The following is a 24879-nucleotide window of genomic DNA, read 5'->3' on the forward strand; positions in this document are numbered from 1 at the left end:
TCTTATTTATAAACTTTAACATTTTTATAAATTAAACAAAATATGCCATAACTGAACAACAAGTTGTAAATTAAAATATTATTATACATGTAAAAAAACAAAACAACAACGGCATAATTTAAGTATTTCAAGCCAAGGATTGTAAACGTTTGAGTAATTAAATAACTAGATAAATAACAACATTTTTCACCCAAATCAATACTGGTCTACACAGTTATTCCTTAAATTACTTTCTTTGCCACTTCCAGATTTTCAGATAGAAACACTAACATATCAACATGTTCCTGACTTAGTCTTGAGCGTCTTGGCCTAACAATGTACCCTGCAGTACTGAACACTCTTTCAGATGAACAGCTAGATCCAGCAATGCAAAGGTACTTCCTGGCAAACTCTGATAGTTGAGGTAGAGTACCCATATTTGTTTTCCACCAGATAAGTGGATCATCCTCAGCACTGACTGTAAAAAGTCTTATTTACAAAAGACTTTTTACAAATAACTTTTTACAAACGACTTTTTACAAATGACTTTTTATGAGCGACTTTTTAAAAACAACTTTTTACAAACGACTTTTTTCAAGAGACTTTTTACAAAATCTTCTTTTGAAAAGACTTTTTACAAACGACTTTTTACAAATTACTTTTTATAAGAAATACTTATTAAAAGAAAAGTCTTAACAATAGGTTGTAAAAAAACGTAAAAAAAGTATATATTTTTTAAATTTAATTTTTAAGCTTATTATTGTTATTTTAATCTTTCTGTAAGACTTATTTTTGGCTGTTTATTTCTATCCGACTGGTTCAGACATTCAAATTAAAATATGATATATAATTCATAACAGAAGCTCTATATCTGAAATTAGTTTGAAACTTACCTGCTTGAACTCTTTCATCAGATCCGGGTGTCGGTCTTTGAGGTGTTTTATTAAGCTCAATGTGTTTCCTCCTTTTGAGTGAAAATTTCGGTGACATCGTTTGCAAATGGGTTTTTGATTATCAATGATATTCCCTTTGTCATCAGCCGCAAATCCAAAATATTTCCACACATGGCTCTTTCCTCCTTTTTTCTCAACAAGTGGATTTAGAGCTACCACATCAGCTGCACCTCAGGTCGCCATTTCTCAGCAGTTTAATAAAGAGGACGCGCTACTGCACAGATGCGCATCAAGGAATCGGGTTTGAACGGGTACTACCGGTACTTAAGAAAACTTGGTACCGTGACGTTTACATTTTTTTAGTACCGACTTGGTACCGAAGTACCGGGTCTTTTGACAACACTAATATATATATATATATATATATATATATATATATATATATATATATATATATATATATATAGATGGGGTATTATGGTCACATTTTGACTATTTTTTCAATAATTTGAAAAACAAGAGGTGTATACTTGTAGAAATATTCAAGAATTACTCCAACAAGATGCACATTATATTTTAAATTCAGCCATTTAGCATTAAAATTTTAACCACAACTTATTAATAAAAATCTTTTTTGAAAAATCCAAAAATGGGTTGATTTGGCCACTTACAAAAAAACTTAATTTAAACAACAAAACTTTGCAATACATGTTTATAAAAATAAAGAAAATATGTTTCAAATCCTAAAACTAGAGTTTTAAAATAAAGTTTAAAATACAAATACAAATACAATAAAACACAAAAGCTCCTGACAAGTTGCAAAGACATCTTTATAATAGTATCTGGATGTTTTGTTGCCTTTCTGTAAGTTATTTTCTGGGAGCCAGGGTTTTTGCTGATATTAGTCTTATCATAGTTTATTAGATTAGAAGGGCAATGTTCTTGATCAAGTTGTGCAGTTTGTTGAAAAAAAAAAAAAAGATTTTCTTTACTTACAGTTGCACAACTCTTTAAAATGTTCTCAGCAATTCTCTGTAAAATTAGATTGGTGTGCTTTTCCAAAAATCTGTAAGCCTAATCTTGCCCAGAGAAGTTTACTCTTATTTGTGAAGGATATTTCGATGAAGTGTTTTAATGCAGATCCCAAAGCTCTTCAACTTGCTAATGAAATTCTTTGTCATTGGTTGATTTTGAATAATGACACGCTCTTACTCAGCAGGAATAGCAGTTCAGCAAAATGTCCAAATCTTTTTGGTCTTACCACATAAATAGTTTTAAGAGTATTTTTGGAAACTTTGTAGGTCTCTGAAACCCTTTTAACAAGAATACTAGCATCAATGGTCAACATAGCTTTGCCCACTTGCTCTATAGGGTGGTTGCTGTGTGCATAACCTTTCTTTAAATTGTTTGTGCATGGCATATTGCAACTAATTAAAAAAAAAACTTGACTAATTTATCAACCAAATCAATAGGTAGCATTATTGGGGTAAAATGGCCATTTTTTGATTATTTAAAATGGTCTAATATCATTTTGGCCTATTACGATATTTTATATGGCCAATTACCCTAATATTTAAAAAGGCTGATTACCACATAACTTAAGGTAAATGCTTTGAGCTTTATAATGCACTTACCTAAGTAGCTCATAGAGGTCTGGTTAAAAATTTAGCCAAATTGCCCCTCAAATATTTGCTTGGAATTAGTAAGCTTTTTTTAAAATCTGAAAAGACAAAAACAATAGCATGCAAAAAAAACTCAACAACAAGAGTATTAATATTTAAAGTTTTCTGTAACAGACATTAACATATCAGGTTAACATTGGGCTAAAAAAAGTGTGTAGAGTAGGATACCGCTTCTTTAAAGCTTTAGCTGATTTTAGCGAAAAACTGAAAAATATGCTAAAGTGGCCATATTACCCCACGGTAGCTAAATAACCCCATCTGACCATATATATAAATAAATATATATATATGTGTATGTATATGTATATGTATATATATAAATATATATATATATAAATATATATATATATATATACATATATATATATATATATATATATATATATATATATATATATATATATATATATATATATATGTATATATATATATATATATGTATATATATACATATATATATATATATATACATATATATATATATATATATATATATATATATATATATATATATGTATATATATATATATATATATATATATATATATATATATATATATATATATACATATATATATATATATATATATATATATATATATATATGATATATATATATATATATATATATATATATATACATATATATATATATATACATATATATATATATATATATATATATATATATATATATATATATATGTATATATATATATATATATATATATATATATATATATATATATATATATATATATATATATATATATATATATAACTAATTTTTCTGCTTTAATAAAAATATAAAGTTTACAGAAATGGTAAAGTTCTTGTATAAAAATGAAATTTAGAAAAAAAAAAAAAAATATATATATATATATATATATATATACATATATATATATATATATATACATATATAAAATATATATATACATATATATATAAATATATATATATATATATTAATATATATATATGTATATATTTTATATACATATATATATATATAAATATTTTATATACATATATAAAAATTTTATATACATATATAAAATATATATATACATATATATATATATATGTATATATATATATATATATATATATATATATATATATATATATATATATATATATATATATATATGTGTATATACATATATATGCATGCATATATGTATATATATAAATACATATATATATATATATATATATATATATATATATATATATATATATATATATATATATATATATATATATATATATATATATATATATATATATATATATATATATATATACTTGTAATGTTAAGGAAAAATAATCATAAACCTTCTGAATTGTCTGTTATATTGAAGAAAAAATGGCAACCCAATATGCATGGTATAGAAACCTAAAATAATAAATCTGAATTATTAGTTTCTTCTAATACTATTAAATAATTGTATAAAACTATAACTATTAAATAATAATATACAAACAACAATAATAACAAAAATAATAATACTGTCATTATTATTGCTATCATTATTATCATTATTATTGCTATTATTATTATCATCATTATTATTACAACTATTATTATAATATATATATATATATATATATATATATATATATATATATATATATTAATATATATATATATATATATATATATATATATATATATATATATATATATATATATATATATATTTATATGTATATATATATATTATAATAATAGTTGTAATAATAATGATGATAATAATAATAGCAATAATAAATATATATATTTTATATATGTATATATATATATATATATAAATATATATATATATATATATATATATATATATATATATATATATATATATATATATATATATATATATATATATATATATATATATATATATATATATATATATATATATATATTAGAGGTGTGCGAAACTCGAAGTTTCGAGTTCGAGCTTTTTCAATTATCGAACTCCAATCGAATGTGTTTAGTTAATCGAATATAATTCGACTTTCGAACCTAAAGTTCAGTATTTAAAAAGTTGTTTTAAAATTACATTAAAACGCTTTAAAAAGTCGCTATAAAATTATATTAAAACGCTTCAAAATGGAGGATGAGAGTGCAAGGAGCCTTATTTGAAATTATTTTGATAGGCGTAAAATTAACGATGCTATTTTTTTTTTTTTGCTAGTTTTTGTCAAATTGGAAAATGCAGTCAAAAAATATCTTGTCCTATTTCATCTATAACTGGCTTAATTACTCACCTGAGAGGTTATTATAAGAAGGAATCAGCAGAGTGTGATGAAAAGGCACAAGAAGCAAAAAGAATGAAAAAGGAAGAAAATAAAGCTGAAAAACAACTGTCAGTTGGTGTCACAGATCTGTTGGCTAAGAAAACAGCATGGACGTCTGATCAGGAATAAGCTAAAGAAATAACACGAACTATTGGGTGCATGTTGGCTTCCCATTACCTGCCATACGATTTTGTAGAAGGAAAAGGTTTTCAGGCACTTATGAAATTGGTTGTTCCTCAGTATCATATTCCAAGCAGGACCACTTTTTCTCGCAATATGGTGCCAACTATGTATAAAAATTTGAAACGAGAAATGATTGATCACATTACTACTGAGTTTGTTGGCATGCCTTCCTATTGCTTTTCCATAGACATATGGTCTTCTCGCGCACTGGACTCTTATTTACAGGGGCGTTGCGTGATAAAATTCCAGGAGGGGGAGGAGGGTTAAGAGACCTTGTTTTTCCCAACTGCTTCACATAGTTTTCACAACTAATTTTTATAATTCAAGAATTCAAGAAATTAGTTTCTGTCCTATTTACAAAATCTTCCGATTGTTGTACTACACTGCACTCACTCTCATGAATTGCCAATTATCAGTATTTATTAACTTTTATTAACAAAACATGGCTTCCTTTACATATATACAAAATATTCAATTCAAAAAACGTCTAAAAGTTTTATCCATTCATAGTGAAATTGTATCAGTCCAAAAAAACACAGTTTACAAATCCAATAAACTTTACAAACCATTCTGACAGCATATATAGCAGTTTAAAATTTTACGGAAATGGATACAAAGGAATATGGAAAATATTATTTTATTACAAGACTTATACGCACAATATTTTATCATCAGTCTATCATTTTTTGTCTACTGTTTGATTTTAATATGACGTTTCTTCAATTAAACCCATCGTTTAACAAGATGTTCGGGGTTAACTCCTTTACAAAGTTCTTTTTCGCACTTCAATAGCATAAGACTATCCAATCTCTCGTCACTCATTGTTGTTCTCAGATGTGATTTTAAAATCTTGAGTTGGCTGAAAGAACGCTCATTTGATGCTACACCATAAGCAGCTGTGATAACAAAAATGCATAGTTTATGGGCTTGTTTCAGTATATCCTTTAACTTCACAACATGTTACAAAATGTCTTTCAGCATATTGGCTAGTATTCTTGATGACTTCAAATCTTCATCACCTTCTAAATAACAGATATCTATCAAAATTTCTATCTGGCCTTTCAGCACATGGACGTCTGGAATATGATTCTTGTATCCAGGAGGAAAAAGTTTGTTTGCTTTTGTTAAGTTTTCAATACTCAAATTTTCTTTATTTAACGGAAAACTAAAAACTTTGGTGATAGGGGCAAATATTTCCTTTAATGCTGCCGAGTTTTTGGTTAAACCCATGGCTAGAGAGTATATGAACTCTTTGAATTCTTTTCGGTAAAAAGCTTTCATCTCCATTGCTATTAATCTATGGTGTCGTTCGTAATCGTTTTCTGCATCAATGTGTAATTTCCTAGAAAATATTACTGCACTTTCAATCAAATTATTCATGGCATCTGTATCGTTACTGATATTTTTTATGTACTCGGGAGTACTTTCAATTACATTAATACTGTCAATGACATTGAAGTTTGGACTTCAATGTAATTGACAGTATTCTAAGATTTCTGGTAATATTTTTATCTTCTCAATGATATTCTTCATGAAGAAATGAGTACTAATGAAATCAAAAGTTGTTACTTTTTTCAGAAGTCCCATTACCTTAGTTCTCGTGTTAGTATCAAAAATCTTATTATTTTAGATGATCTGAGGAAGATCAATAACCTTTTCTAAACACTGATTTAAAGCCTTAACAGATTTTGCTCGTGCGGTCCATCTTGTTCTAGACAGGTTTACAAGCTGTATTGCGCAGTCAATGTCTTCAAGTTTTTCTTTTAAATGACTAAATCTTTTTGTGCTTGATGTGAAGAAAACATGAAACTGTTCGAGGACATTAAACAATACTCGTATTAAAGTATTAACATTGCAGGCATGTTCAAGAGCAGTGTTTGTTCTGTGGTCTTGGCAAGGTATGTATGGTACATTATGGCCAACTTCTTCTGTTATATACTTTTGTACTCCCTTAAATTATCCAGACATTGAACTCGCGTAGTCATACGACTGAAAAGTCATTTTGATGTGTCAATGCCTTCTTTTTGTAAAGAAGATAAAATTAGCTCAGCCATCCCTTTTCCAGTCTTATCAGTGCATTCGACAGATTTCAAAAGCCTTTCCTGAATCTCACCGTTTTCACTGGTTGTTCTCACAGCTATACTCATTATTTCCTTATGTGACATATCGGGAGTAGTGTCGGCCATCACGGAAAAAAAATTGGAGCTGTTAATTTCATCAATGATCTTACTCTTTAATTCAGTTGCAATTAAACTAATCATTTTATTTTGAGACGATGGACTTGTGTATGTAACTCTATATGGACGAAGGGCTCTATCTTTAATCCAGGTTTTTAGTGTGGGATTGTGGTGAGAGATTAGATTCACAACTGCAACAAAGTTACCTTGATTAGCACTGTCTGATTCCCTAAACGCTAGCCCTTGGCATCCCAAAGTCTTGCATTTATCGATAAGAACTTCGACAGTTTTTCAATTCTGCATCTCTATTTTTTGCTCTTCTATTAGAGCAAGTCTATTGGATTTTTAAACTTGCGTCCTATTCAAATTTTTTATCAGAAGATGTTGTTTCTTCTTCTATGGATATACCACACGTTGAAGTTGATGTTTCAATTATTATCAAGTCTAACTTTGTATGCTCACTACTTTGTATTTCATCATCCACTTCGACATCGTTACCAGCATTCGAAGGTTCTATTTTTCGTTTTTTTGAAGCTAAGAAGGCTATAAAAGAATTCTCTGGGGCGCCCACTGTTTTTATATGAACCTTTCTACCAAACCACCATGAACGGATCTTTCATGACTGGTTTTATAGTCGTTATCAAATACTGCTTTGCATACGCAACATTATAATATATATCTTTTGCTTTTCATAGTTAGTGCTGGAAAACAAACGCGTTGCTATAATTTACCGTAATTTTTAAATGATTTAATGTTTATAAAAGTTATCACTCTTAATAGATGTGTTAAGATATAAGAGTCTTACCATAGTAGAATAAGACTAATAATCCTATTATATATTCTTATTAGGCATATTACTCCTACAAACCTAATTCTGATCCTACTTTAGTATAATGATAATTGGAAGTAATAACAGGCACAAAACGTTCATATCAGAGTTTAGCATTTATTTTCTTATACTTTCTGATATAAGCTTTATATAAAATTACTGTATTAAAAAATGAATCATATCATTTTAAATGCTATCATATCTTTTATACAAAGGCAGAAATGTTAAAATCAATTCATGGAAATAAATATTCACGTTTCAAAGTAGAAAGTATGAAAAAAATGAATAACTGCTTTTAGTCAAACATAAACTTGCAGCTGCCATTTTTATTGTTGATAACAAAAAAAGGAGCGCGAAAAAAAACTTAAAGCTGTGGAATACAGCCTTAAGCCGTTTAATAAACGTAAAGTTTATTTGTCCAAGTCAAAAAAGAATTAGATCTTTGATGGATTTTCGCAAAAATTTTGATTTTATTTAACTAGAAAATATTTTTTGATTTTATCACCGATTTCCCAACTGCCCCAACTTGTGGCAAGGAAATTCCCAACTTTTCTATTTTTTAGATTCTGGGAGGGGGAGACTCCCCCTCCTACCCCCTCCAAGGCGACGCCCCTGCTTATATATCATTTTTTTTGATATATTTAACTGCTGATTTTCAAATGCGATCATATATACTGGAGAATAAACCGTTTTTGGCTGTGTCACATACGGGTAAAGCAATATTAAAATCTCTTGAGAAGTTAATTAAAGATTGGTCGCTATCAAGAGCAGTACCAATGTACGTTCTTCGAGACAATGGTAGTAATATGAGAGCAGCCATGAACGTGTGCCAAAACTTTATGAACTTACCTTATTTTGCTCATACGCTTCAATTATCAATTAATGATGCAGTATCCGAAATTAAAGGCATGATTAGTATGATGGTGAAATGTAAAAAAATCATCTCGCACTACCATTAAAGTATTCAATCATTTCAATTGCTGCATGCACAACAAAGGCAATTAAAAAGAGATGAACGTGGGCTCATAATGAGTGTATCATTGCGTCGGAATTCCGACTATTACATGATTCAACGCCTTATTAAAGAGAAAGCGCCCTTATTAGCCGAAATCGTATTAACTGGTAAGGAAGAGAATCTCACTACGAACAAATGGAAACTTGCTAAGGGTTATGTAAAGATTTTAACTCCTTCTGAACAGGGTAGCAGAGAGTTGTGTGGTGAAAGTACCCAACGTTATTTATGAAAATACCAGCTCTCCATGGATTATACCAAAAATTTCAAGGTTTCATCAGTGATATTGCAAATTGAGCCTCTAGAATTTCACTGGCGCTGAGATTTGTGGCATCTTTAAAAAGAAAGTTTCCTTCTTTTGACGAGGTAACATAAATAATTATTTATATACTGAGACTCAGTATATAAAGGTTTATTTCAGTGTTTTTTCAATCTTTTTTCGACATTCACACTCATTATCAATCACGCACTAATTTTTAATTACCTATTTCCACATAAAGCTTTCTTTAACTTCAATTGCATTACGGACCATGGTTATACTTATCTAATATAATAATATCTAGCTATTTATATATTTCTTGAGCAACGCAATAGCAATAAATGTGATCATATTTAAAAAAAAAACATGATATTTTTTAATCTTGACATGTTTCGTAGTTAACATACTACATTTTCAAAAGATAAAATTACAATTTAAAACGCTGGATATAAATATAAAATCAAAATTGGAAGACATTACAGCGAAATAATAACAGACAAATAGAATTGTTACAAACCAATAAAAATTATAATACAAATTATGATACCGTAAATAGCAAAAAAATAAAAATAAAATTATAATTATATAAAAAACAAAAAACAAAAAAAAAAAAAAACAGACAATTTTATATTTTAATGAACAGTTTGTTTATTTAAAGATGGGTTTTCCCGTTTAATATGGAGTGCTTCTTTAATTTTCAATTTGTTTTTGTTAGAAGCAGTATCCAAAATTTTAAATCAATTATAGTAACTTAGATTTTTACAATTAACAGATGAAATTAAATGCTTATAAACATTAGATTGTTTGTCACTTATAAGATGCTCATGAATCCTTGTTGTTAAGTGTCTGGAAGTTTCTCCAATATAACTGGCATTACATCCAGCTCAAGAAAATTTGTAAACAACATTGGATTTGAGCAGCTTAGGAAGTGGATCTTTAATACATTAACTGTTTTGTAATTTGTTGGTAGTGAAAGTTAAATTAATTATAACATCTTTACAATATTTTTTAATGATTTTATCAACTTTAGATTTAGTAAAATTTGAGTAAAAACCTATAAATGGAAGCTTATAATATCTTGTATTATGGTTATCAATACTTAAGGGGTTTACAACTGTTTAACCAACAGCTATTGAAAAATTTTTCTACTGTTTACTAAAAAATATTGAAAAAAAGAGACCATATAAAGAATAAGTATAGAAATGGTCAGTGTAGAACAGACCATAACCTGTATTTAAGGGGTCTGAACAGCAAGTTAATAATAAAAAAAAAAATTTAAAACTAAATTGAATTTAAAGCTCTGCATTTTTTTGCTATAGGTGTTCCCCATATACTTATATAAACACATCTCAATATACTTATATAAACACATCTTCATAAACAACATAAAAACTTAAAATTTACGATGGAAAAAGAACAAGATAATCAAATTGCATTTTTAAATGTTCTTATCAATAAGACTGTTTTGCTTTCCACATCAGTTTATCAGAAAAAAACATATACTGGATTTTCACAAAAAATTTCCAGTATTGTTCCCTATTGTTATAAAATTAATTTTATACGTTGTTTAATTGATAGAACATATAAAATCAACAACACATGTCTAGGATTTGATAAGGACATAAAAAATCTATCTAATGTTTTAAAAAATAACCAATATTCACCTAAATAAAATTAACACTGAATTAAAATTATTTGTTGATAAAAAGTTAAATCCATCTGTGATAAACAGTATTGATAACCATAATAAAAGATATAATAAGCTTCCATTTATAGGTTTTTACTCAAATTTTACTAAATCTAAAGTTAATAAAATCATTAAAAAATATTGTAAAGATGTTATAACTAATTTAATTTTCACTACCAACAATTTACAAAACAGTTAATGTATTAAAGATCCACTTCCTAAGCTGCTCAAATCCAATGTTGTTTACAAACTTTCTTGTGCTGGATGTAATGCTAGTTATATTGGAGAAACCTCCAGACACTTAACAACAAGGATTCATGAGCATCTTACAAATGACAAACAATCTAATGTTTATAAGCATTTAATTTCATCTGTTAATTGTAAAAATCTAAGTAACTATAATTGATTTAAAATTTTGGATACTGCTTCTAACAAAAACAAATTGAAAATTAAAGAAGCACTCCATATTAAACGGGAAAACCCATCTTTAAGTAAACAAACTGTTCATTAAAATATAAAATTGTCTTTTTTTGTTTTTTTTTGTTTTTTATATACTTATAATTTTATTTTTATTTTTTTGCTATTTACGGTATCATAATTTGTATTATAATTTTTATTGGTTTGTAACAATTCTATTTGTCTGTTATTATTTTGCTGTAATGTCTTCCAATTTTGATTTTATATTTATATCAAGAGTTTTAAATTGTAATTTTATCTTTTGAAAATGTATTTTGGTTATATGCATATATGATGTTGTAAGTTTGATTTTATTTATTTATATATTGTTGTATATATCTATTTATCTATGGTTTACCTAAAAAGAGAAAAAGAAAAGAAAGAGAAAAAAATTCAGTTTAACAATTCTGAAGTTGGCTGGTAATATGGTCTCCCGTACTCTGTGGCGGCTATCCGAAAGACTTATATCATCAAATGGTATTAAATATAAGGCGCCCCTGTTAAGGTTTTGTAGCCCTGTATAATGAATTTAGCTTGATTAGCAGGACATTATGAAGACTCAGATGACTTAGGTTGTCATGATTGTCATAATTTAGTCAAACTCTCTAACAGTTTTAAAATATTAAACAAAAAAAACCATAATTACTAATGTGTTTTAATTTATCCTTTACAAGTATTCGTGGTCTTCATAAAAAAACTTTTCATACCTTGAATTTTATCACTTTCGAAATTTATTACGCCTGCTTGTGCATTGTAAAACTTATTAAGAATTATTTCATCTTTTGATTGAAGTATTAATGGCTATTATACTTTGATTTGTAAAGACGCCAATAGTCATATGTCTAGCTTAGACATACTTATATACCAATTCTTCTATTTTGACGTGAAATTAGATTTGAAATACATTCTTTTATAGGCTTTTGTTTCGCAACTCTACTCTCGTGAAGTTTCTCGTAAACCTTTTTTTGTTGTTGTTGTTTACATCATACATCTTTTTACATAATATTTATATAAGTTTGTGTTTTACATAAATTTGTAATTTTTTATATTATAAAACATTATAAATTCCAAACAGTAAATTTATATAACAACTGTAAGCTAGTATAATTAAATTTTTAAGAACCATGTGGTACTATAAATAAATCGTACTTACCATATAATGCTTCACATGGTATCACAATTTTAATTAAATTAGTACAGCTTTGAAAAACTATAGTGAAATAAGACATCTAGTCTTACACAGAATTCACAATATTTTAAGAGAAATATTCCACAAATTGTAAAGGTTTTTCACCAAACCGTGAGAAAAAAAATAAAAACTGGAGAAAGATTTGTTCCAAACAGACCACCATCTGAAAACAAAACAACAACATGAGTTAACCGCATCATCCAGAACATCTGGCTATAAAACCAATAAAACTACAAAAAAAAAAAAAGCTTATGTTGATGCGTCAGACCTTTCATTCAATGAAGATGGGGTCAAAATCATCATCATAAGGCTGTTGATGATTGAAAAAGTATATATTTTTTAAACATATTTACTTATATTCGTAATATGTTAATACGCGTTTTTGTAATTTCGTGGTTTCGAAAATCCTTATCATTTAAAATAATCATTGTTCTAAGTTTGTATTTTGCGTCTGAGCGTATTATTTAGGAAAGTCAGTTACAAAGAACAGTTGCAGCTTCTTTTTACTGTAACGGTTCCTTCATGTCCGACGTTTATTCATTATTTCACTCATTGTTTTTATCCTCCAACTTTAGTGCTTTGGAATTTTCTCTTAACTTCATGTCTTTCTGACTCATACAGTATACAGTTTTCCAAAACTTCTGTTAACTTTCTTCTTCTTTTTTAACTTTTCTTTTAAATTGTAGTTAAATTCAAATGAGTTGCTAATATGGGCAAATAAAGCATCACTTCTTAGTCAAGCTCTAATATTAACAACAATTTGCTGCTTCAAATTTGAAATGCGAGTTTGTCATAACAGAAGCTCGCATTGTTGTTCCCCTAGCGCTTATGAAGAGTTAAGAGCTTTAGATGATTCAAGCTAATTAGTCTGCTGGTACTGGAATTAATCGGCATTATTATGCCACCATTATGAAAGCATTAAACTAACCTTTTGCTATCAACCCAGGCTCGGTAGCCTGACCTATCCGATCGCATACATTCTGTGTTGCTAAAACTCATAAATCAGGGAGTACTATACCTTTACTTTAATGTCTATTTTTAACAATAAACAGATGTTGCAATGTAGAAATTTTATTTGACCTGATACGCCGTTTCAGGACCTATATATTTTTAAATCTTGGAAACATCTCTAATTTTGAAGGAATATTTACGCATTACTGTTCTAGTGTTACTTTTTTTAATAAGAGCTAATATAATATTACTGTAAAAAAAAAAAGAAAAAGAAAAACAGATACATTTTCTTAAATATAAAAAAAAATTTAATACTTACATTGCAGTTCAACAAACAGTTCGTCAAGTTTGTGGGAAGTTCAAGGTTGCACACCTTCATACACTAAAAATCACATGTTTCATAAGTTATATATTTTTACTTGTTTTCAGTTATAATCTATTCTTTTCTATTATAAACAATTTGAATATTTTTTCACCTAAAAGCATATAAAAAATCATTAGGAATTTTGTCTGCACTGAAATATTTTAACTAAATTTTAACATAAATAAAATATCTAATTTAAAAAAATGCTAAATATTTGAGACTTGATGACAAATAAGTCGCATTTTGTTTATTAACTTAGCATGCAATATATTTATCCCGACTGACAAATTTTTATTCAAAACTTGTTCAGTGTTTTTACGTTTTCAAACTGGTTTATGAAAGTTTAATGTCAATATTTCTAGTTAATTCAAAATTTGTTTATATATTTCAAAATATATAAACAAATTTAATTTAGTTAACTTTTTTTTTAAATATTTTTATATATATATAGAAGAAAGTTATGACTTGGCTTATTTATATAGTAATGAATCATGTTGGCAATATACATTTTAAAAATAAAAAGCCTTAATGACGTCACTTAAAATTATGCTTTAATTTTATCTTTAAATATATAAGTTCTAAAACGGAGGACACTTAATAATTTTTTTTGTTTTTAACCTCTGATCTTTATCTTATTCAAATAAGGTAAAAAAAAATTTCAGTATATTTGGAACCTGATTAAGTTTACTTGATATAAAAAAAATAATCGGTAGATTCGAGTTTACTTGATATAAAATATAATAGTCTATAGGTTTGAGTTTACTCGATAAAGAATAAAATAGTCTGTAGATTTGAGATTAGTTTACAAAGAACAGAGTCTGTCAGAAATTTATAAAATACAATTTGTATATAGGCATAACGTCTTTTTAACATAAACTTGCTAAAGATTTAACCTCTTTTTTTAATAATTATTATAGCCTTGAATTTTATAAAACAACGGCATCTTGTTATCTTAAACATACCAGTTACAATTTTTTTTTATTAATACTCTCTTAATCTCAAAGATTTTTTAGTTGCTGATAGTTATTAATAAAATAAAACTTTTATAAAAGTCTCTAAAAATTTTATCGACTTTTTATTATTAAAACAACAGTAAAATAAAATAACATCATCTCTTAATTTAAGGTAAAAAAAATCTGAAGATTTTAATACCTTTGTTACTTATAATTTTTTGTTTATTATTTTTTATGTACAATTTTTTGTTTATAATTTATTACTTATAATTTTTTGTTTATAATTTTTTGATTATAATTTATTGTTTATAATTTTTTGATTATAGTTTATTGTTTATAATTTTTACCATTCATTTTTGCACCTAGCTCAAAACTATCATAATGAATTTTGAATATCATTACTGATAATTTCAGTTTTGGTTCTAATATATAATTTTATAGAGTGATCTATAAATTTTTGATCATATAAAGCATATAAATCTTTTTTCCATTAGCATCTGACACCAAAAAGTTTGCCCCTTAACTACCTGTCGAATCTGACAAATGCCACTTGTGCTAAAAGTTATCACTTGTCATAAATACTATTGTTTTTACTTGAAAATAATTCAATTTCAATGTTTTTCTAAATACAAAAAGATAATATATCTGATGTTTCACATAGATCAAAACATTAAAACTTATTTGATGAAGATGCACGCACAACTTACAGTTCAATTCTGGCTCTAGTTCCACTTGTAGAGAGCTATGGCTTTTCTTGTAACTATTACCCTCAGCCCTGTTGTCCCATAAAGAAAGAAATCATAAATAGTTTGTGTATCTTTCTCGCAAGCTAAACATGAAAGCAAGTATCTTAAAATCACCACAAACATTCCACTTGAATTCAAATGAACTAATTTTGTCAAAACATTTTTAGACATTATTAAAGTCTTCTTTTTTTCGCATCTAGTATACAAGAAACAAAAATGGATATCAACTAAGTTTGAGTAATACATTTTGAAATCGAAGAAGTCTACTTGAATTCGACTAAAATACTATTTAGTTGTATATTGGAATAAATTTTTTTTTCTAAAATAAACTGTAATAAAAACAATTAAAAAAAATTAATTTGCTTTTTATGTTTTAATATCATATAAGTTAAGTATATTAATACTTAGAGCTTCAGATAAAGATTTTAGACTTAGATTTTAGAGCTTCACAGTTTAAGTTTTCCCCAAGCCACTCGGTATTCCACCACCGAGTGGTGGAATACCGAGCCACCGAGTCAGCTAGGAACGGCACCGTGTGAAAGTATTTATGAATATCACAAGCATAGAGAAAACAACAACAAAAAAATTAACGTAACACATAACCGAAAAGCTGCTCATGAACCTGAATAATTTCTGCATAATATTTTTTTGTCGCTTTGGTTTATGACTATTTGGTCTATAATTGATTTTTTTCATTCCGAAAAAGATTCATTCAGATGACACTAAGAATGCCTAAATGGCTTCCTCAAGTAGAAGCAAAAGCATTTAATGAGAACTACGCTCAGACATTTTCTAACTATTCACAACCATTTTATAAACAGCTAGACATCAAAGACTACCCAAATTTAATTTATAATTGTGATGAAACTGACCTTTAATCTGCGTTAAGTGTCTCTGAAAAGGTAATTGCGTTGTAGGCTTCTCATCAGGTACAAAAATTAACTATTGGTGAACGTGGCACACCATTAACATACCTTGCCACAGTCAATAAAGCAGAAGGCAGCTTACCATCATTTTTCATATTTTAGGGAACAAAACTTCTAGAAGCATCTAAATTTTCTTTGGGTATAAAAAGAACATTGCCGTAAAAGCGGATATATTGATCAAGAGATTTTTATTGACTTTTTACGTCATTTTAATAAACTTCGTACAAAAGTGGATAAGATAAAAGTATCGTTATTTTTAGGGGGTTGACAAAAGTCATGTGACTATTAAAGCATTTAAATTAGTAACATTTATTGATATTGGATAATATGCATACCGCCTCATAGCAAACATCCTCTTCAACCACTTGGTATCAATAAAGTAGTAAAACAGATGTGGTCTGAGGCCTTGTTTTATTACGTTGCTAAAAATGATGGTATTTCTTTGCCACGTGCAACAAAGTTTTTTTTCTCCTATGTAAGCTGCCTTTACCACTAGTAAGGAGTTTTGTCTATCGCTAAAGTGACGTATTTTTCAATTAGTTTAATTGTGCTAACAAATTTGCCTCGATTTGACCTTATGTTGTCCACTAAGCTATACCCAGCAACTATGATTTGAGATGGCTACGGTCATGTTGGTTTACAACAATTATAACATAGTGAGACTATCAATTCCACAAATGCTTTTAAAATTTTAAGTAAAAATATCTTATTGGTTACAAGTTAGAAGTTTTGTGTTTTCATGCGCAACTTGCCATGAGACAAAAATTTATCAAGACCAGGAGCTAAATCATGAGGCATGAACATTAATCGCATTTTCTAAGAAAACGTGATTAATGTTCATGCCTCATGATTGAGCAATTCACTCAACTTAAACCCCATCAAAAACTGTTGGGTAAAATTGAGATATTTCTAAAAAATATCTGAACTCACTAGTAGATCTGAAACAACTTATAATGAAAACTTTTATGACTTAAAGAATATTTATTGGCTTCAGTACATGTACCGATAGCACTTTTTTGGCCGATGGATGGGAAAAGATACCGATGAATTAACTAATTATTAAAACTTAAAACCATACAACTTTAAATTGTGTAATCTTTTTCAGGGAATCAATACTGGTAAACAAATACTTTGCCCCTAATCAGAGTGAAAGCATTATTTTAAAAGATATTAGAAAAACATAAAATATACATTTTTTAGTTTTTTTCACTATGAAAAGAAAACTTTCAAAAAAATTAATTATCAATTTTAGAGGAACGCTTTTTATTTCAATTTTAAAAAGAAAATGGTACTATCATAAGCAGTTTACTTAGAATTCTTTATTAATTTATTAGTAATTAAATTATTAAATTATTAAAAAATAATAATAAAAATCAATTCATTGTTTTATAATATTAAAAAATCAAATTTTTCCGTGCCTTAAGAAGAATATGTTTAAGTAAATAGCGCTTCTTGCTATTTTTTAATAATAGATGTTTTATTTATTTCTATACCAATTTTACGTTTATTCATTTTATATTGTTAACGGAAGTGCTTATTTTTAAATAAAACTTTAAATTTACGGAATTTATTAGGGGCTTGGCGATAAGACATATTAGTCTTTTTCTTGTCCCTGGTACCTATGTCTTGTTATTAACATACGGTTTGTGTATATTTACACGGCAAAAAAAAAAAAAAAATGTAGATATCTAAACAACAGTCATATGTTGGTTAGATGTCTAAATTATTTTTAGATAATTAAGTTGTTTTTAGAATAACTTTATTTCATGATTTTCGATCCCCACCACGTCCCAGGTAGTACCGGGCTCAACTTGTTCATCAAGGTTTGTGTTTCAGAGTTATAAAGTTGAGAGAGGGTTGTAATCATAACTAAAGTAGCCTCCTCGACTAGAGTGGCCTTTATAGCCTAGGTGAGGTAAATTGAAATAAATAAAATATATATATATATAAAAATAGAGTAGGCTATACTAGAACACATTTTTTTTTTTTTAAATTGTTATTCACCTCCTCAAGGCCGAAAAAGCCACTACAGATGAGGAGGCTACCTAATAGTGGTTATAACCTTCTCGCAACTCTCTAACTCCGAAACACGAACCTTGAAGAACATGGCCGCTGCACGGAGAAACAAGTTGAGCGCGGTACTACCAGGGACGTGGTGGGGATCGAATATATAGATAACGTGGGGATTGAACATATAGGTAACAATGTAAATATAGGTTACTTTTATGTATAACAATAGAACAACTCAAAATAAATTATTATAAAAACAACATTATTGTAATAAAAGTATAAGTACATTCAGCTGCTAAATTAAAGCTTGTAATCATCATCATAAGAATAAACAATATTGTTAGTAAACAAAGTCAAAATAAACAATTTCTTAAAAAAAATATAAGTAATGCATAAAGTTTAGCTTATTTATTATTTAATTATTATCATATACAGGATAAAAGTGTTAAAATGCCATCGGTTGGAAAATCGGTAAATTAATAAAAAAATGACTGATGCCGATACCGATTCCGATTGTGCAAAAAGTGGACAATTAAACCGATGCCGATTAATCGGTACATCACTAGTACATACATCGACTATCTTAAAGCCTGCTGCTACACCGACTGAGAGTGTGGCATGGGGAAGCAATCGTTTTTTTTTATTATTTCAATTGATATTCCTAATATTTAACAAGCCTCCACTGACGAGAGCGCATCAAGTGAAATAATAAAATTATTTTAGACCGCTTAACTGTAGCTTTACCCATGTTTGATTTAAATTTAGTTTTAGTATATATTAAATGATAGATTTAAAAAATATAGGCTATGTTTATTTTTTTATATAGATAATTATATCAAAAACTATATTATAGCTTTTGATAAAACTATCTATCAGAACTGGAAATAAAATTTTTTTGCCCAAAACTTGTAAAAAGCTTTAATTAACTATATTAATTTTAATCAACAATATTGTTGAAAAAAAAAACTATTAGGTTTTAATATTTTTTACAAATTTTATTGTTCTTGCCACAGTTATACCCAAAATTATACATTTTTTATAAATTTCATTTCTTTCAAAAGGATCTATTTTTTATAGGACAATATACATTTTCATAGTACAATATACATTGTCTGCACAATTTATATTGTCATTTTAATATTTTTTACACATTTTATTGTTCTTGCCACAGTTATACCCAAAATTATACATTTTTTATAAATTTTATTTCTTTCAAAAGGATCTATTTTTTATAGGACAATATACATTTTCATAGTACAATATACATTGTCTACACAATTTATATTTTCATTGTATATGCAATGACAAAAAATAGAAAAAAAATGTTATATAACTTTTATTGTTACGTTATGTTGTACAAGGAGAATAATATTTTCATTGTATATTCTATGATAATAAAAAATATACGGCTTAATTATAAAAAAAGGTATGCAAATAGAAGGTTTAGCCAAATTTTAAGTGCTATATGTAAAATGTATTATCTTTTCTTTGGTCGGTTATTATTGCTATTATCTTTAATGAGTCTTTCTTTTTTATTTTCGGCGGTATTTATTTTTGTTATATGTATATACTTTAAAAAAAATTGCTGCCCCAACCCAAACCTGTGATCTTAATTGTTGACATCTTTTGCTCAAAAATTGTTTTCAAAGTATTTTCAGTATTTTATTTTATTTTAGTAATTTTAATTCAAAAAGAAGAATGCTGTGTTAGCATTTTGGAGCAAGGCTGGAATACCTGTTTGAGCAGCCACACATTGTATAGACAAATTGAATACAATGTTTGTTAAATTGAAAGTTCTTCTGAAACATAAAAAAATTGAAAGACATAAGATGAAAGAGGTTAAGTCTATTGACTGTCTTTGGGATCTTTTTGATATCGCACATTTCGATGCACTTACTATGATTTCAATTGCTAAAGATAAAGCATTCATCCGCTCTCAAAGACAAAAAGGTCAGCTTCTTCTGGTGCCTCTGATAAAGTGGAAACACATAGAAGAATTGTGCCCAGGAAAAAATGGAGAAGGAGTTGAAGCGTCAAAAATTATCAAAAGAAGAACTTGAAGCATGTTCAAACAAGGTTGTTCAAGAATCTGATTCATCAACTTTATTAAGTGCATCAGAATAAATTGATAATAATAAAAAATTGTACAATAGTAGAGGTGGCGAATTAATAAAGCCTACAAAAGCTAGAATCAACATAATGTGTCCTGGACTTATATCTGCATTAGATAGAACAAAGATCTCATCTTGAAATGCAGCATATAATTCTAGTGAAATAACATCAAGTTTTGGGCACAATATGATCACGTTAAACATCAATTGGAACTCAATACAAATGTCTAAAGCAAGTCAGCGAACAACAAAATCCGAAAATCTCAGATCAGAATTTTCAACTAGTGTGCCCTTAATGGGTCACTGGGATTGCAAACTCATGGAAGATTTGACATCTCATAAACACGTAGATCATCTTCCAGTGTTGATTTTTGGGTGCTGGTGTTGTAGTAACAGATTTAGATTTAAAGGAATCGAGGAAACGGAAGGGGAAACTTGGAAATGCAGCTAGGACAAAATAAAAAAGTTATTTAAAAAAAAAACTAAGCACAAGCGAAGAAATACATATAGAACAAGCACACCGAACAGGGAAGAAAGAAGACAACGGCGGTATTAGAAGAAAAAGAGGAACGATAGTAGTAAAGCTTCTTGATTATAAAGATCGTGAAACTGTATTACAAACCTACAAAAAGTTGAAGTTATGCAATGAAAAAAATATATCAATGAAGACTCCAGTGAGAAAACAGCAAACATTTGCAAGTATTTATTTATCAAAGCTAAAGAAATCCGTTCTTCAGGCATATTGGCTAAAGTGATTTATAGCAAACCAATCACAGTCTTTTTTTTTAAGTCCATCAGATTATCAATTATTAATTTAAAAATGATGTTTTAATATATATATATGTGTATGTATATATAAATATATATATATATATAATTGATTTTTTGACGAGATTAAAAAAATAACTACATGATTTTTACTAATCTCTATACTAATCTTTTTTTAATCTCGTCTAATCTAATACTAATCTTTTTTTAATCTCGTCAAAAAATCAATTATATAGCTCTGATATCATTCATCGAGCACTCTTGCTGAATATATGCTCACAGCAAAACTAAACTTATATATATATATATATATATATATATATATATATATATATATATATATATATATATATATATATATATATATATATATATATATATATATATACAGTATTGGACAAAACATTTGCAACCAACATCGAACAATCCTAAAAAGTGTTCCTAATTTTACATGTCTTAAAAACGAAACGAACTATACAACCACAGCAAACAGTTCAGGAGTCTGGTGTAATAGCATGCCATGACATGAGCAATCAGCTGGCAGGTTATAGCACACAGGCAGAATATTGTTGACAAGTGCCATTTTGCAGCGGACAAAACAAGTGCAACTTTTTTGGTTTGTTTCATTTTCTTAAGTCTGGTCCGTGACAACGTCACGGAAGTTTTTTAATAATTAAAGGAATTATCCAGAAGTTTCCAGAAGTTTCCAGAAGCTTCCAGAAGTTTCCAGAAGAAGCATCTGGAAGCATCCCGTAGCATCCAGAAGTATCCAGAAACATTCAGAAGCATCCAGACGCATCCAGAAACTTCCAGAAGCATCGAAAAGAAGCATCTAGAATCTTCCAGAACAGGTTCACACAGGTTCATTTTACTATATAAGAGACATGTAAATCGACATGTAATTCAGTCAGTATATGGAAGTCAATCAGTCAGTATTATCAAGACAGTTTATCAAAGTGAGTTTTATCAAAGTGTTTAATCGAAAAACATGAATACAAGAAGTGAAATACAACAAGTGTTTCATTACATCAATACAGTCCACATCCAACCAAGACGTTGTGTTCCACAGAGCATTATTATATCATCACAAGGTATATGAAACACGGTAAGCCTTGAGAAGCGTGATTATTTATTTTTATCATTTTTATGACTTCAAGTGCAAAAATGGCTCCCAACAGTCTTGGATTGGAACTAAGAAAGAAAATTATTGGCGATTTCGTAAGTGGAATGTCACAAAAAAGTATTTGTGATAAACATTGCGTGAAAAAATGGACTGTATCAAGACTATGTTCTAAATGTCGTTTTACGGGGAAGTTGGCAGCAGATAACAAAGGTGGAAGACCGTGTTTCACCACTTCTAGAGAGGATTCTATGATCATCAGATCCGCCAAGTAGGATCCCTGGATATCATCAGTCGAGGTACAAAAGCAATTAGAGCTACCTCTATCGGATCGAACAATCAGACAACGTGCTGTTGAAGCCGGATTGTTTTCTCGACGCCCTGCAAAGAAACCGCTGATTTCACTAAAAAACCAGAAGAAAAGACTCCTGTTTGCTACATCTCATATTGACTGGAATGTGCAGAAATGGCGAACTGTCCTGTTCAGTGATGAATGGCAGTTCAACATCATTGGGAGCGATGGCATTTGCCGTGTACGTCGACCGGCAAGAAAACGCCTCGATTTACGTTATTGCCATAAGAATCTATGCCTCGAAGATGCAAGGCTATGATCGACAACAAAGGATTCGCCACGAAGTATAGATAGCGAAATACAGCTTGGTCAACATTTAGTCGAGTTGCACTTGTTTTGTCTAGAAGGAAATCAACTTTTTTTAATACTTTTGATTAATTTATTAATTTTCGTGTACAAATAATGAACTTTGTGATGAATAAAACTTGAAGAACTTTGTCTCTAAACAGTTACATAGTTATTTCTCTAAATTGAAAAAATGCAGCACTTTTATATGAAGAAACTAAATTAGCATTATTTGGTTGCACTCGTTTTGTCCGATACTGTATATATATGTATATATATATATATATATATATATATATATATATATATATATATATATATATATATATATATATATATATATATATATATATATATATATATATATATATATGTATATATTTGTTTATGTATGTAGCGTGTGTATGTACACACATAATACATTAGGATGTAAAAACCTCCGCATATATTAAAAACTACAAAAACATTTAAAATGGATTCATCTAAAAGGAATGGTTTTAAAAAAGTATCGAATTTATTTCAAACTAAAACTTTTAATTTAGAAATTAAATCTGATCCAGATATTCAAATATTATTCAAATAAGATTAATGAACCTGCATTTGAATGTTCTTTATCCAGATAAAATTAAAAGCATTCTTAAAAATGATGATCTTGATTATTTTAATGTAATCCACAATAATATGAAAAGTTTAAAAAATATTTTAATTAGTTTTTTTACATGATTTGAGAAACGGAAAACTTTTTTAACGTTATTTGTTTAACCAAGGACGTAAAATAAGATAAATAAATATATCTTATTTTACGTCCTTGGTTTAACTGAAACTAGGTGTATGGGAAGATTTTAAATCGAACCCAGTGTTTTCAGCATGGAGGAGGACTTTTTTTGCATAAATAATAAGCGTAGAAATAAGCGTGGAGGAGGACTTTTTTACATAAAAGAAAACATTGCGTATAATATTAGACGCGAGATGATTGTTCCAGATGAAAATATCGAGATTATAACGGTTGAAATAATAAAACAACCTAAATATTAGATACGTGCGTATCTGCAATTTACGGCACCGATTTTAAAGATAAAATCTGTGACCATTTTTTCACTGCGTTTTCGAAGTTGGTGTCGTACGGATGGATTTTTGTCGATTTTTTTTTGGAATTTTATATTGACTTGGATAACATTTTAAAGGTAGGGTGTTGTGAGTTTATTGCAGTTTGATTTTTTTTTGCTGTTACTAACGTTTTTAGTGATTTCATTGCTATTGAAAACTTCGTTCCTCTTCTGGAAGCGAATTTGACATTGAAGGCATTATAGGTATCAGATGTACCTGCAAAATTTCATTAAAAAATAATGACACGTTCAGACTCCAAAATACCAAATATTCTTCTGTTGTCGAGGTTGCTGGAGGGAGGGGGGGGGGAGGCGATTTACGATAATAAGCATTTTGTATATTTGAACTCTTTTATTCATTAAAAAGTTGTTTTTTTAGAAAAACTTAATTAAAAATATTGGTGATTTTTTTAAAGTATTCAGAACATGATTTACACACATACAAAAACTATGCTATATATTCATTTTTATATTTTATTTATTTATTTTATTTAAGATTCAAGTGATTTCTCTTTCTGTTGTATGCAATATAGC

The 24879-nt window shown here is 27.9% G+C and overlaps 1 protein-coding gene across 2 annotated transcripts in view; it reads right to left on the reverse strand.

Annotated features, from left to right (window-relative positions):
* LOC136084866 (uncharacterized) overlaps positions 1 to 24879 on the reverse strand; it is a 169500-nt gene that overhangs the window by 122569 nt on the left and 22052 nt on the right. Inside the window, exons 3-4 of one of the 2 annotated variants that reach the window (XM_065806056.1) lie at positions 13924 to 13986; positions 3896 to 3956 (exon numbers count right to left, since the gene is read on the reverse strand). In XM_065806056.1, coding sequence (XP_065662128.1) covers positions 3896 to 3956; positions 13924 to 13986 — 124 coding nt within the window. Of the gene's footprint in view, positions 1 to 872; positions 1135 to 3895; positions 3957 to 13923; positions 13987 to 24879 lie in introns of those variants that run through there. The other variant, XM_065806057.1, reaches the window with a different exon arrangement.

The sequence above is a fragment of the Hydra vulgaris genome, chromosome 09, assembly GCF_038396675.1.
Source record: "Hydra vulgaris chromosome 09, alternate assembly HydraT2T_AEP".
In the NCBI taxonomy this organism is placed as follows: domain Eukaryota; kingdom Metazoa; phylum Cnidaria; class Hydrozoa; order Anthoathecata; family Hydridae; genus Hydra; species Hydra vulgaris.